Source organism: Myotis daubentonii, chromosome 10, assembly GCF_963259705.1.
Source record: "Myotis daubentonii chromosome 10, mMyoDau2.1, whole genome shotgun sequence".
NCBI classification, from domain to species: Eukaryota; Metazoa; Chordata; class Mammalia; order Chiroptera; family Vespertilionidae; genus Myotis; species Myotis daubentonii.
Window position 1 is genome coordinate 86,216,285 of NC_081849.1, and position 12,451 is coordinate 86,228,735.

The 12,451-nt window shown below is 60.4% G+C and overlaps 1 protein-coding gene across 4 annotated transcripts in view; it reads left to right on the plus strand.

The window, feature by feature from the left end:
* CAMK2B (calcium/calmodulin dependent protein kinase II beta) overlaps positions 1-12,451 on the plus strand; it is a 47,825-nt gene that overhangs the window by 13,693 nt on the left and 21,681 nt on the right. For all 4 annotated transcript variants that reach the window (XM_059655996.1, XM_059655994.1, XM_059655993.1 and 1 more), the window contains exons 3-5: positions 6,089-6,148; positions 6,919-6,973; positions 8,682-8,747. In XM_059655996.1, coding sequence (XP_059511979.1) covers positions 6,089-6,148; positions 6,919-6,973; positions 8,682-8,747 — 181 coding nt within the window. The remainder of the gene's footprint in view (positions 1-6,088; positions 6,149-6,918; positions 6,974-8,681; positions 8,748-12,451) is intronic.

Genomic DNA, 12,451 nt, shown 5'->3' on the forward strand with positions numbered 1-12,451 from the left:
AGGATCCCTGGTCCCCAGAAGCAGAGCTCCAGGAGCCACAGCCTAACAGAGCTGGGTGCACAGGCTCTGGACTCCACCCGGGAGGGAAGGCTGGGTCATCAGGGGGGCTGACCTCCCAGGGGGGCTGACCTCACAGGGGACTGACCTCACAGTGGGGCTGACCTCACAGGGGGCTGACCTCACAGGGGGGCTGACCTCACAGGGGGCTGACCTCACAGGGGGGCTGACCTCACAGGGGGGCTGACCTCACAGGGGGCTGACCTCACAGGGGGTCTGACCTCCCAGGGGGCTGACCTCCCAGGGGGCTGACCTCCCATGTGAGGGACAGGCCACAGTGAGGAGTTCTGGACTCACCTCTGTGCCTCCTCTCACATCCAGGCTCATGTCATCCCCTCCCCAGGACTGGGGGGCGCCCCGCAGAGGGCGTGACGGGGTGAAACTTCCGCCTCACGACCCATGGCGAGAAGCGACCCCACTCGGGAGACCAGAGGGGCCTCGAATCCCCGAATGGGTGAACAGAGGCTGCGCTGCATTGCAGGGGCGGCTGAGGCGCCCTCTCCCCTCCCCGCCACTCCCCTCCCCACCCCCTTCCCTCCCCCCTCCATTCCTCATGGGGCACCCCCCTCCCTCTCATCCCTGCCCCCTTCCTAAGTCCCGAGGGCCCGGTCCCAGCAGGGAAGCAGCCAGAACAGGATGCAGGGGGTGCCTGCAGGGGCGGGGCCACGGCGGGGGAGGGGCCAGCCACCAGCCGGGTCCCTCTGTCCACCCCACAGCAGGGAGCCCGTGGGAGCCAGGGGTGAGGTGGGGGCCTGGGAGGGTGGGGTCAGGACGGGGGCTGTCACGGGGCGTGAAGGCGGCACCTTGGAGGGGGTGGCCTTGAGGACCCGAGCCCTTCCTCTGCCTCAGTTTCCTCTACCTGATGAGCCGGCTGCACGGCCGCAGGCCCTCTCCCAGCTCCCTCAGCAGCTTCCTTCATTCCGTTTATTTCTTGGCTAATCCTCACTTGGGGATATTTTTTCCGTTGATTTTTATTTATTTTTAAAAAATCTATATTGTTGAAAGTATTACATACGGCCCGGCCTGTGTGGCTCAGTGGTTGAGTGTTGACCTATGAACCAGGGGGTCAGGGTTTGATTCCTGGTCAAGGGCCCAGGCCCCGGTTGTGGGCTGGATCCTCAGCAGGGGACGTGTAGGAGGCAGCCGATCCGTGATTCTCATTATTATATTTTTTAATTAAATCTTTATTGTTCAGATTATTACAGTTGTTCCTCTTTTTTCCCCCCATAGCTCTCCTCCACCCAGTTCCCACCCCACCCTCTGCCCTTACCCCTCCCACTGTCCTCATCCATAGGTGCACGATTTTTGTCCAATCTCTTCCCGCATCCCCCACACCCCTTTCCCCCCAAAGAATTGTCATTCCACTCCCTTTCTATGTCCCTATTCTATTATATTCACCAGTTTACTCTGTTCATCAGATTATTTATTCACTTGATTTTTAGATTCACCTGTTGATAGATGTGTATTTGTTGTTCATAATTTGTATCTTTACCTTTTTCTTCCTCTTCCTCTTCTTAAAGGGTACCTTTCAGCATTTCATATAATCCTGGTTTGGTGGTGATGAACTCCTTTAGCTTTTCCTTATCTGTGAAGCTCTTTATCTGACCTTCAATTCTGAATGATAGCTTTGCTGGATAAAGTAATCTTGGTTGTAGGTTCTTGGTATTCATCACTTTGAATATTTCTTGCCACTCCCTTCTGGCCTGCATAGTTTCTGTTGAGAAATCAGCTGACAGTCGTATGGGTACTCCCTTGTAGGTAACTGAGTTTCTTTCTCTTGCTGCTTTTAAGATTCTCTCTTTGTCTTTTGCTCTTGGCATTTTAATGATGATGTGTCTTGGTGTGGTCCTCTTTGGATTCCTTTTGTTTGCGGTTCTCTGCGCTTCCTGGATTTGTAAGTCTATGTCTTTCACCAGGTGGGGGAAGTTTTCTGTCATTATTTCTTCAAATAGGTTTTCAATATCTTGCTCTCTCTCTTCTTCTGCACCCCCATAATTCTGATGTTGGTACGCTTGAAGCTGCCCCAGAGGCTCCTTACACTATCTTCATATTTTTGTATTCTTTTTGCTTTTTGCATTTCTGGTTGGGTATTTTTTTCTTCTTCATATTTCAAATCTTTGACTTGATTCTTGCGATCCTCTTGTCTGCTGTTGGATCTCTGTATATTATTCTTTATTTCAGTCAGTGTATGCTTAATTTCTAGTTGGTCTTTTTTCATATCCTCCAGGGTCTCACTAAATTTATCGGCGATTTCTAGAAAATTCTTGAAAAACCTTATAACCGTGGTTTTGAACTCTATATCCAGTAGTTTGCTTTCCTCCATTTCTGTCATTTGTGACCTGTTTGTTTGTCTCCGCATTTTTTATGCTTCCCTGTGTTGGTAGAGTGGCTTTGTGTGCTAGGTGTCCTGTAGGGCCCAGTGGCTCAGCCTCCCCAATTACCTGAGGTAGACACTCTTGGTGCACCCCCTTGTGGGCTTTGTGCACAGTCTTGTTGTAGTTATGCCTTGATTGTTGTAGGTAACACTGGGAGGATTTGACCTCCAGGCCAATTGGCAGTGAGAATCAGCTGTGTCTGCAGTGGGAGAACTTCTGTGCTGAAGACACCCTTCTGGGGCAAGACTTGCTTCAGTGGGGCTTTGGTGCTCACTGAGTCTGCTCCCTGAGTGTGGCCCTTATGGATCTGAGGAGTTGTAATCTGGATGGTCCCACTCTGACCACTGGGGACACTGGCTCTCGGATCTCTAAGGAGGTGCTAATTTAGCCTCTGCCTGAGGCTACCCAGCAGGAGCCACGAAGATATCTGCAGATTCCCCTTCCTTGTTTGGGGTAATGCAAGCTGCTGTGGGGCCTTGGGCCTTCTCTTGGAAGTTCTGGGTCTGTCTGGCCCAGGTGCAGTTTGTTAGGTAATTTTCAGATTGCAAAGGGCCAAGGCATTCAAATGCAAAAGCCTCAGCACGCAGCTTGGGTGGGGCGGGGTCTCAGGGAATCAACAGGGCGGAGCAAACAGCTATGGGGGATCCTCAGCCCTGCCTGCCCTAAGGGGCCCCGCGTCTCAGTATCCGGGTAATTGCTGCAAGCACCTCTGAGAGAAAGCCGCCCTCGAGTTCCGAGTTCTGTCCACTGCCAGACAGTCCAGTTTCTCCCCGTATGAGTTCTGGGTCCCCAGAGACTTCGCGGAACTGGAGTTCAGAGCAGTCGGGAGCTTGTGACTCCCTCCCGATTCAAAGAGACAGCCGCGTCCTCAGTTGCCAGCCCTTGCCGCGTGAGCCGCCGTACCTCTGCACTTCCGCAGCTCCTCTGGGTCTCAGTGTGCTTTTCTCTTTCCTTCTAGTTGTAGAATTTCCACTCAGCCAGCCTTCCTGTGGTTCTGGATGATGTCCGTTTTGTCTTTTAGTTGTATTTTTGAAGTTGTTGTGGGAGGCAGCAATTTCCTGTGTTTACCTATGTCGCCATCTTGGTTCTCAGTGATTCTCATTATTGATGTTTCTCTCTCCCTCTCCCTTCCTCTGTGAAATCAATAGGAATATAGACCAAAAAAGAGAAAGCACTACACGTGCCCGCCTCCCCACTGACCCTTTCTGTCCCGTCCCGTCCCCCCCAGGCCCTCACCACCTTGTCTGTGTCCAGGTGCTGCATCTATCCCCACCTCCTCCCTCTGAGATTCCAGTCTGTTCCGTGCTTCTGTGTCTCTGGACCTATTATGTTCATCAGTTTATGTTGTTCATTAGATTCCACATATGAGTGTGATCATGTGACACTTGTCTTTCTCTGACTGGCTTATTTCACTCAGCGTCATGCTCTTCAGGTCCCTCCATGCTGTTGCAAATGGTGAGTTCTTTTTGCTGCTGCGTAGTATTCCCTGGTGTAGATGGACCACAGCTTCTTTATCCACTCATCTGCTGACGAGCACTTGGGCTGTTTCCAGATCTTAGCTGTGGCAAATTGTGCTGCTATGAGCATAGGGGTGCATACATCCTTTCTGATGGATGTTTCTGATTTCTTTCCATTGATTTTTAGAAAGAGTGGAGGGGAGGGAGGGAGTAAAAGAGAACGAGAGAGAGAATAAAACATCGATGTGAGAGAGGCACATCTGTTGGTTGCTTTCCTGCGTTCCTGGCCAGATGGAACCTACAACCCAAGTAAGTGCTGATGCGCTCACCACTGAGAACACCAGCGAGGGTGAGGCTCAAACTGTTTTTTTAAAAACAACATTTTACCTAATTATGAAAGTAACACCAGATCGTTGTCAAAGCTGGGGAACCTGTACAGAATAAATAAAATCACTCACAATCCTGCCACCCGCGTGAAGTGCTGTTACCATGGTGATGCATTGTAGGCAGGTGTGGTGATGGAATCCTGACCCCCCAGCCCCCCAACTCTCTGGCCGGGGGCTGCTGCGCTTGGGCCATGAGGGCCAGCGACTGCCGTGATGGGGTGGACAGGGCGCCTGCGTGGGGCAGCCAGGTGCGCCTTCTCGGCCCCACACAAATAAGTTACGTCCCAAACTCGCAGGAGCAGGTGGAGACCTCCTGGGTGGGGCTCCCCCCTCGCAACAGATTTCAGTAACAGGACACAGTCCTCAGCCATTTGCTCTCAAAGACGGGCTCCCACATGCGTTTACCTCCTGGTTTTTATTTATGACGGAAACCAGGCAGTTGTGCCAAAGAGAACCACCCCTACCTTCCAGGCCTTCCCTGACCTCGGCCCAGCTCCACCCCCTCCACACACAGTGGGTGTCTCAGCTGTCACCCTGGGACACTGTTGGGGCAGGTGGCAAATTGGGATGTGGACTGTCGGCCGGATTCGAGTGTCATCTCAGCGTGGGGCTACTATGTGGGGTAACTGCCCCGAGATTGTCCGTGTTCCTACGAAACGCACAGCTGGAAAGGCTGGGAACGTGTAGGCACACGGATGTGTGTGTGTGCGTGCGTGTGTGTGCGCGCGTGTGTGTGTGTGTGTGTGTGTGTAAGGAGAGCGTGCTGTCCCTGAGAACTCCGTGCTGATCTTGCAGCTTTTCTCTGTGTGAAAAATGCTCAGAATGCTAAGTTTAAAAAACACGATGGAAGGAAAAAGCGCCCTGTAAGCCCAGCACCCTGCACCTCTGGACCCCACAGGTGTTGGGGGCTGCATTGCCGTCTGTCTGTCTGTCTGTCTGTCTGGTGGGGGTGCTGGCTGCGCCCAGTGTCTGAGGACACCTTGGCTGCCACCAGAGTGTGGGTGTGGAGGTGAGGGGCCCTCCCAGTGCCAGGGACAGATGGCAGCAGGGGAGGCACGGGAGCCATAGCATCCGGAGGCTGAGTGGCCGTCCTGGGAGGAGGGGGAGCCAGCTGGAACCCCAGGTGTCCCCTCCTTCCTGTCTGCAGGCTCCTCCGCTAGCGAAAGGCACACGTGTGTTTGCAAGTATGGACGTGTGCCCTGATCCTCCCGGCCTGTTAGCACACATGTGCACAGTGGCGTGTGTGTGCCCAGTGGCATGTGTGCTTGTGTGAGTGTGTGCACATATGTGTGCAAAGCGCAATCTGGCCTTTTCTCTGCCGGTGGCTTTTCTCGCTCAGCCTTGCGTTGGGGTGATGCTCGGCGTTGGGATGGGCTGTTGTGAGGGGCAGCCACGCTTTTCTCTGCTTTCTGGTCAGTGCACACGTTTTCCCCGTTTTTGCTTTTACAATCCTCCTGACACCTGTGTGTGTGAAGTATTTCCTTTCTGGCTGGTAAGTGGCTGGGTGCGGGGTGGCCTCTGGAATGGGGGTCCTGCACCGGGGTGTGGGTGCAGGGCAGGACCGTGACCTTGAGGCCTCCTCCTGCCCACGTGGCGTAGTCACACCACCGGGCGCAGCCCCTGGCTGAGGGGTGGGTGGGGTGGAGGTCAGGTCCTGCGCCTTCTTCCCAGAGACCTGCCCGAGGCCCGTGTCACAGGCAGCCACCTCCGGAGACGGCGGCTGGTCCAGCACACGTGGTCTGTGTGGCCACAGGCCTGGGAAGTGACCGGCTGCCGGGATAGGAGGTGACACCATGTCGCTTTCTGCCCCCAGATCACCAGAAGCTGGAGAGAGAGGCTCGAATCTGCCGCCTTCTGAAGCACTCCAACATCGGTGAGCACCGTGGGCGGGGCCCCTCCCTCCCGCAGCAGGTGGCCTGTCCCCCAGGCCCCAGAGGCCGCCTCTCTTCTGCATCAAAGCCCCCTCTCCCCCTCCCCCCCTCATCAGGGGATCTTGGGGTCAACAGCCCCTTGGGGAGACCGAGGCTGGACACACCCTGGAGACCATGCCCGCCCTCAGTAACTCCCGGTCAGGATTCGCAGGAGGCAGGCAGGGCCTGGATGTCCTGCGGCTTCAGAAAAGCCACAGGTGGCTGGTTTCAAAGAGAGAAGGTTGGAAACCAAAGCCCACGGCAGGCACAGCCCAGCCTGGGGTCCAGGGCCTGGTTCTGCAGAGCCCTGCGCCTGGCAGCCCCGGACCCAGAACTGGGGAGGGGGGACCACGGGGACACATGCAGCCTCCAGAGCCAGGCCTTGGTCTCGGGGTGCAGCTGCGGTAGTTCCCTTCTCTCTGGCACCCAGAGCGGGTCTGTGGTTGGGATATTTGGAGCTGCTTGGTGCCCAGACCGTGCTGACCCTGGAAATAGGTGTGGGTCTTGGCCTGCCGCCCCCTGCCTGCCCTTCGCCCCCACGGGCCCCTTTCTGGGGCCTGGTATGTGAGTCCCGTTGGGAAACCCGATACCCATGAACCGGGGCCCCCGCCATCAGGGCCATGGTTTCCTTCCGGTCTGCACCGCCCCCCCTCCCCATGTGGTGGAAGCCCAGGCCTGGAGGTGTCCGGGGAACAGCTCCGGCTGCCAGCTTCATGCCCTCCTCTCCCCGCAGTGCGTCTGCATGACAGCATCTCGGAGGAGGGCTTCCACTACCTGGTCTTCGACCTGTAAGTGCTCAGCGTCGGGCCTGGGTGGCACCCGGCTGCCCAGGCCTGGAGGGCAGTCCCGGCTCCCTGGCCTCGCCCCCTCGCCCCCTCGCCCCCTCGCCCCCCTCGCCCCCCTCGCCTCCCTGTTGCTTAGCACTGGGCTGCCTGGTCCCATGGCTGGGGTCACTGCTCTGGTCCTCCTCCTCCAGACAGAACCCTCAGAAGGGGCAGAGGAACAGGCCTCCATCCCCTTCTCTCGGTGTCCTCACCACTCGGGTGAGGCTCCTGCTGGCATGTGCACGTGAGTGTGAGAACGCATGTGTGTGGCTCTGGTTCCATGTGTGCACTTGTATGTGTTGGTGAGTGTGCACGTGTGGGTGTCAGCATAGGTGTGAGTGATCGCATGAGCGTGTGTGTGTGTGTGTGTGTGTGTGTGTGTGAGATTTGTGAGGGTGTGTCTGTGCATGTGTGTGGACCTGGGTGCATGTGTGAACTGTGGTTTGTGGGGGGTGCATGTGTGTGCTGTGTGCGTGTGGGGCTGAGTGGGAAGGCTCCTGGCCCGGCCGCCTCTGGCTTCTGCTGCATTTAGAATGGTGATCTCACCCCTGCTCCCCGACAGCCCCTGATCGGCGCTGTATTTAGCTTCTGTGAGTCAGTGCCCTGGGGACATGGGGCGGGCAGGGCCGTAGGCTTCAGGCAGCCCTGGGGCCGCCAGGCTGCCAGGGGCCAGGAAAGCCCCACTGGTGCTGTTGCCATGGTGACTGGGCTGCTTGCATGGAGGACACCCTCTCCCTTAAAGGACAGCTGCCTCGGGCCATGGGGCTCGGAGCCCTCGGAGCCCTCGGGAGAGGCTGGGACTGTCGCTGCGGGTGTGGCCTCCTCTCAGGACCCGTCCCACAAGACACCCCTTCCGTCACCAGCCAGGCGGCCAGAGCGGCTGCGAGGCTGTCCCCTGAGCGCTGTCCATGGTCCTTCAGAGGCGGCAGGCTCACCCCCCCAGCAGTGCCAGGCCAGGAGCTGGAGGCGCCCTGCCCAGGGACGTGGTGGCTGAGGCGGGCCTGTGTCACTCAGGAGCAGATGGGGAGGGAATGGTGTGTGTGTGCTTGTCCGTGTAAATGCGTGTGCTGTGTAAATACGTGCCCCCGTGTGCACGTGTGTGTGTGTGCCCGCAGGACCCTGCTTTCTGCCCTCTCTGTCCACACCCACGTGTCCCAGCCAGGGGACCCTGGAAGGGCCAGGACCCCTCCGGTTCCCCGAGGCCCTCCAGGCAGTGGGACCTTGAGCCCCTAGAGACCTCGCCCACGGGGAGGCCAGACCCCCGCTCTGAGGGGGCCACCCCTCTGGCCCTGGGGGGGGAGGAGGAAAACCGATCTTTTCAGGCCGGGAATCGGTTTTGAGGCCCCAGCACTGCTGCAGACCGGGGTCAGACGCCTGTGCTGCCCACTCTGGGCCAGTCACTAACCTCAGCTTTCTGAGCTTGAGTGCCCCTGTCACGGGGTCGGGGGAGGGCAAAATGTGAAATGCCCGTCAGTGAGCTGTCAGTCTTGGATGGCAGGCGATGGGGCAGAGGTGCCACTGGGGGAGGTGGGGGAGGTGGGAGGTGGGAGGAGGGGGAGGAGGGGGAGGTGGGGAGCTGGGGGAGCAGGGGGAGCAGGAGGGGGTCGGGGAGATGCCACGGAGGGGACTGAACAGGTATCCGAGGCCGTGACTCCTGCGTGCTTTCCCGCAGGGTCACCGGCGGAGAGCTGTTTGAGGACATTGTAGCGAGAGAATACTACAGCGAGGCCGACGCCAGGTGGGTGAGGAGCCCTCACCCTGCCCCACGCCTGCCCCTCTGGCCCCGCTACCCCTGATGTGGGCCAGGCAGACAGTTGGGGCGGAGATGCCAGGTTGCCCACCCCGGCTGAGCCCACTGGGGCCCTCTGAGCAGGTCAGGGGACAGGGCCGCGCTCCATCCTCCACCAGCATGGAGGGTGGCTGCGTGCGGATGACCAGGCCTGCTGGCTCCCGGCGGGAAGGGTGCCGTCCTCGGGGTGGCTGGCAGGTGGAGAGCAAGCAGGTGGGCGTCCTCCCGTCCCCTTTGGATGTCAGCCCATCGCCCCCAGCCGCCCCCCACTCCCCGGCTGCCCTCCTCGTGCAGATTCCAAATGCTTGTCCCAAAGACAGACCTGGATTCCTTTCCCCAACATCCTCCGGGGCCACCCTTCAGGCCAGAGAGCCCCCTGCCCCCAGACGTCCTCCCTGGAGCCCCTGTGGGGTGCGGGGCAGGAAGCCAGGTCCCGGCGAGGGGGTGGAGAGCGCAGACCTCCAGGCGGGTCAGCCTCACGGGATGAGGGACTGTGGCCCCAGAGGTGCCCTCTGCAGTGTGGCTGCTGGGGGTGCAGGGTAGGCCACGGGGTGGGGGGGCTGCTGCGTCCCCACCTGTGGGCCAGATGCCACCCTGACCGGAGACGGGAGGTCACTCCTGACGGGTTCTCAGCTGAGGGCGGTCACTCCCCACCTTGCCCTCCTGGCCAAGGAGACATGCATTTAAAAAGGAAGAAAGGCTGACCGTGGCCCTCTCGAGGGAGTGGAATTACGGATGCTTTTCCATTTTTAATCTTCTTTGTCTATTTTAAAACTTTAATGAATATGCATTACTTTTCTAATCAAGGAAAATGCAGATTATTTTTTTAAAGTAGCTTTCTGTGACTTGCTTCTGCACCCACAGGCCACCTTGCCTGTTGTGGGGCCTGTGTGCCCGTGAGAAGGTGTGAGTGGGTCCTGGTGGCGCCCGGGTGGGGAAGGGGGAGCCGGGCCACCGCGGGGCCGGCGCTGGCTGACTTCTGAGGCTCCTCGAGGAGGCGCTCCATTCGCAGGCAGCCTGGGAGGAGGACGGCACTTCATCTCCTACTTAGTAGGAAAGAGAAGGGGCACAGCCTCCGCCTCCTGCTCTGCCAGGCTCCAGCGGGCATGCCCAGGGCGGGTGCCCGCCTGCCTGCTGGGAGGCACAGGTGCAGGCCAGGCCAGGAGAGGGGCCAGGGCCATCTGGACTGAACTCACTGGAGGAGGAGGGTGCCCCTGGCTGCTGGGAACAGCTGCTGCCCTCACTGTCATTTCCTGCCCTGGACCCTCTAGCCCAGCTCCTGGATCCTCAATGCCCACCACTGGGCACCACCGTGGCCTGGCACCTTTCCTTGGTGTGGGAAGGGGCATGGCCCACAGCCCTAGCCCGGCTCTGGGCCTGGGGCCCTTGGACCCTCCCTAGCTGCTCACAGGGACCACGCCCTGACCACGCCCTGACCACGCCCTGGGCATGCTGCTGACCGACCACCCCACCTCCAACCACACCCACACGACCCCCCCCCCTTCCCTGGTGCCCACAGGGCCCCACCCACATTCTGACCTGCCCCACAAGCCAATCACCTCCCTTGGCTCACCTGCCCCTCCCTCCGGGCCTCACCCCTTCACTCCTGGGAACGCCTTCACCTTCGAGTCCCTTGGAACTGGCCCGGGGGAGGGGGCTCTGCGCTGGGGCCGCCCCTGCGATGCCCAGTTTCCTCTCAGAGCCAGACCGGGAGGAGGGTGACCAGGAGGAGGGGTGCTCCTAGCCATCCCCGTGGGGAAACCCTCTGTGCCTCTTTCCGGGGGTCCTGGGCCCCAGGGGAGACCGGTGTTTGTTGTGTTGGTGCTTCGGGTCAGGATGGAGTCTGGGGGTCACCTCGGGCATCCTGGGAGGGCTGCGTGTCCCCTGGGGTTGTGCTGAGGCAGGAGCCCCAGCCAGACCGGGCAGGCCTTCCCTGACCAGTGACCCCCCAGGGCCTGTGTCCGGTGGGCGACCTCGTGGGGGCCCCTGGGGGAGGGAGGCCCCGCGGGAGCGGTTCTGTGACCTTCCCACCGAGGAGGCGGGAGGCCTCTGGAGAGGAGGCCGATTCTTCATGTCGGAGGAGGAAGCCACGCGTCTCTCATCAAACCTGGAAAACAGCGTTCGAAGTTCACAGCCCAGTTTTAAAACCCTAAAAAGCAAGATGGCTCGTGAGATGGGGAGGGGCCGTGGGATGCCGGCGGCTGGCTGGCGCGGAGAGGAACCCAGAACCGTGAGGACACGCCTGGGGCCTGGCCAGCGTCTGGGACGCCTCTTGGGAACAATTCTGACCACGAAAGTGACTTTCTAAACTGCTCGGAACATGACAAAGGGCTCAGGAGGAAGAGGGGCCTGTGCACGAGCCGGGAAGAAGGCAGGACCCCGTGGCAGGCCATGGCCAGGCGGCCTCCTGTTCCCGCCGTGGTCTCAGCTTGGCGGTCAGTCCAGGGCGAGAGCAAGGTGAGAGGGTCCGGGAGCCGTCCCCAGAAGTCCCCGGACTTGGCTGTCGGGATGGGCTGCTCCCCAGGCCGGGGTGTCCTGGGCACCCACAGGCCGCAGACAGGACTCGCACGTTGGGGAGACGCTGGGAAGAGCCAGCCCGAGACGGCTCAGCACTGCCCGTGGGCACGGGGCACCCTGTTCTGTCCAGCCCAGGGGGCCGGGTGCACCGAGCGGGGCCTGCAGGCCTGGGTGTCGGCGGCACCGGCCAGTCCTTGGTGCTGGGAGAGTGCAGACCCAGTGCCTGCTCAGCGGGAGCCCGAGCCCCAGGAGGGGACCCGGAAGGGGCAGGGCGAGGCCCACCATCCACGCTACCCCGAGGGCAGCTGTGCAGACTTTTGGGGAACACCTGCAAGGCCGAGGACGAGAGAGAACGGGTCCGACAGTTACCGCGGCCTCAGTCAGCGGCTGGATGCCGCCCGATGCCCACAGGGCCAGTCGCCCAGGACAGCACGGGGACCGCGTGGCGAGGCCCCCGCCTGGCGGGGCCACAGGAGGCAGGGAATCCAGGCACCGTGGGATCTTCAAGGACTAGGACGCCCAGCACGGAGTTGCCACAGGCGTCCTGGAGGGCGGGGCCTCTGGCGTGAAGACACTCATCCATTTGCCCAAAGCGGAGACCCATTCGCAGCTGCGGGCAGGTCAGGGCTGGAGGTCCCCGTGGGGCCTGGACAGCGCTGGAGGCACAGAGGCCGGGCAGTGAGGCCTCTGGTCCCAGCAGGAAGGTCGGGCTCCTCCGGACAGCGGGGCACGCAGATGCCCCCACCCGGAGCCGAGCCAGGGTCTGGCAGCAGCAGAGCAGGGCAAGGCTGGTCAGCGGGGGTCACCCGGCCGGTGCGGGTGCTGCCGTGTGGGGTGAAGGAGCGCTGGGTCTGTGAGTGAGGGCCCTGGGGACTGGGAGAGCCCGTGCCCCGTCCTCCTTGGCACGTCCTGGGGGCTTTGTGGGGCCCCGGCCTCCTCCCCGCAGCCCGTCCTGAGCTCAGAGCTCCTCAGGCCTCACTGAGCGCTGCTCCCCCGGACAGCGTGGGCTGGGTCAGCCCTGGGGGGCCTGCAGTGCCAGGTCAGCGGGGTGGGTGCTGCTGGACAGGGGCCGGGGATACAGACAGGGCTGTGCCAGGCCGATGAGGGTGTTGTAGGAGGGGCAGGGGCAGGAGGGA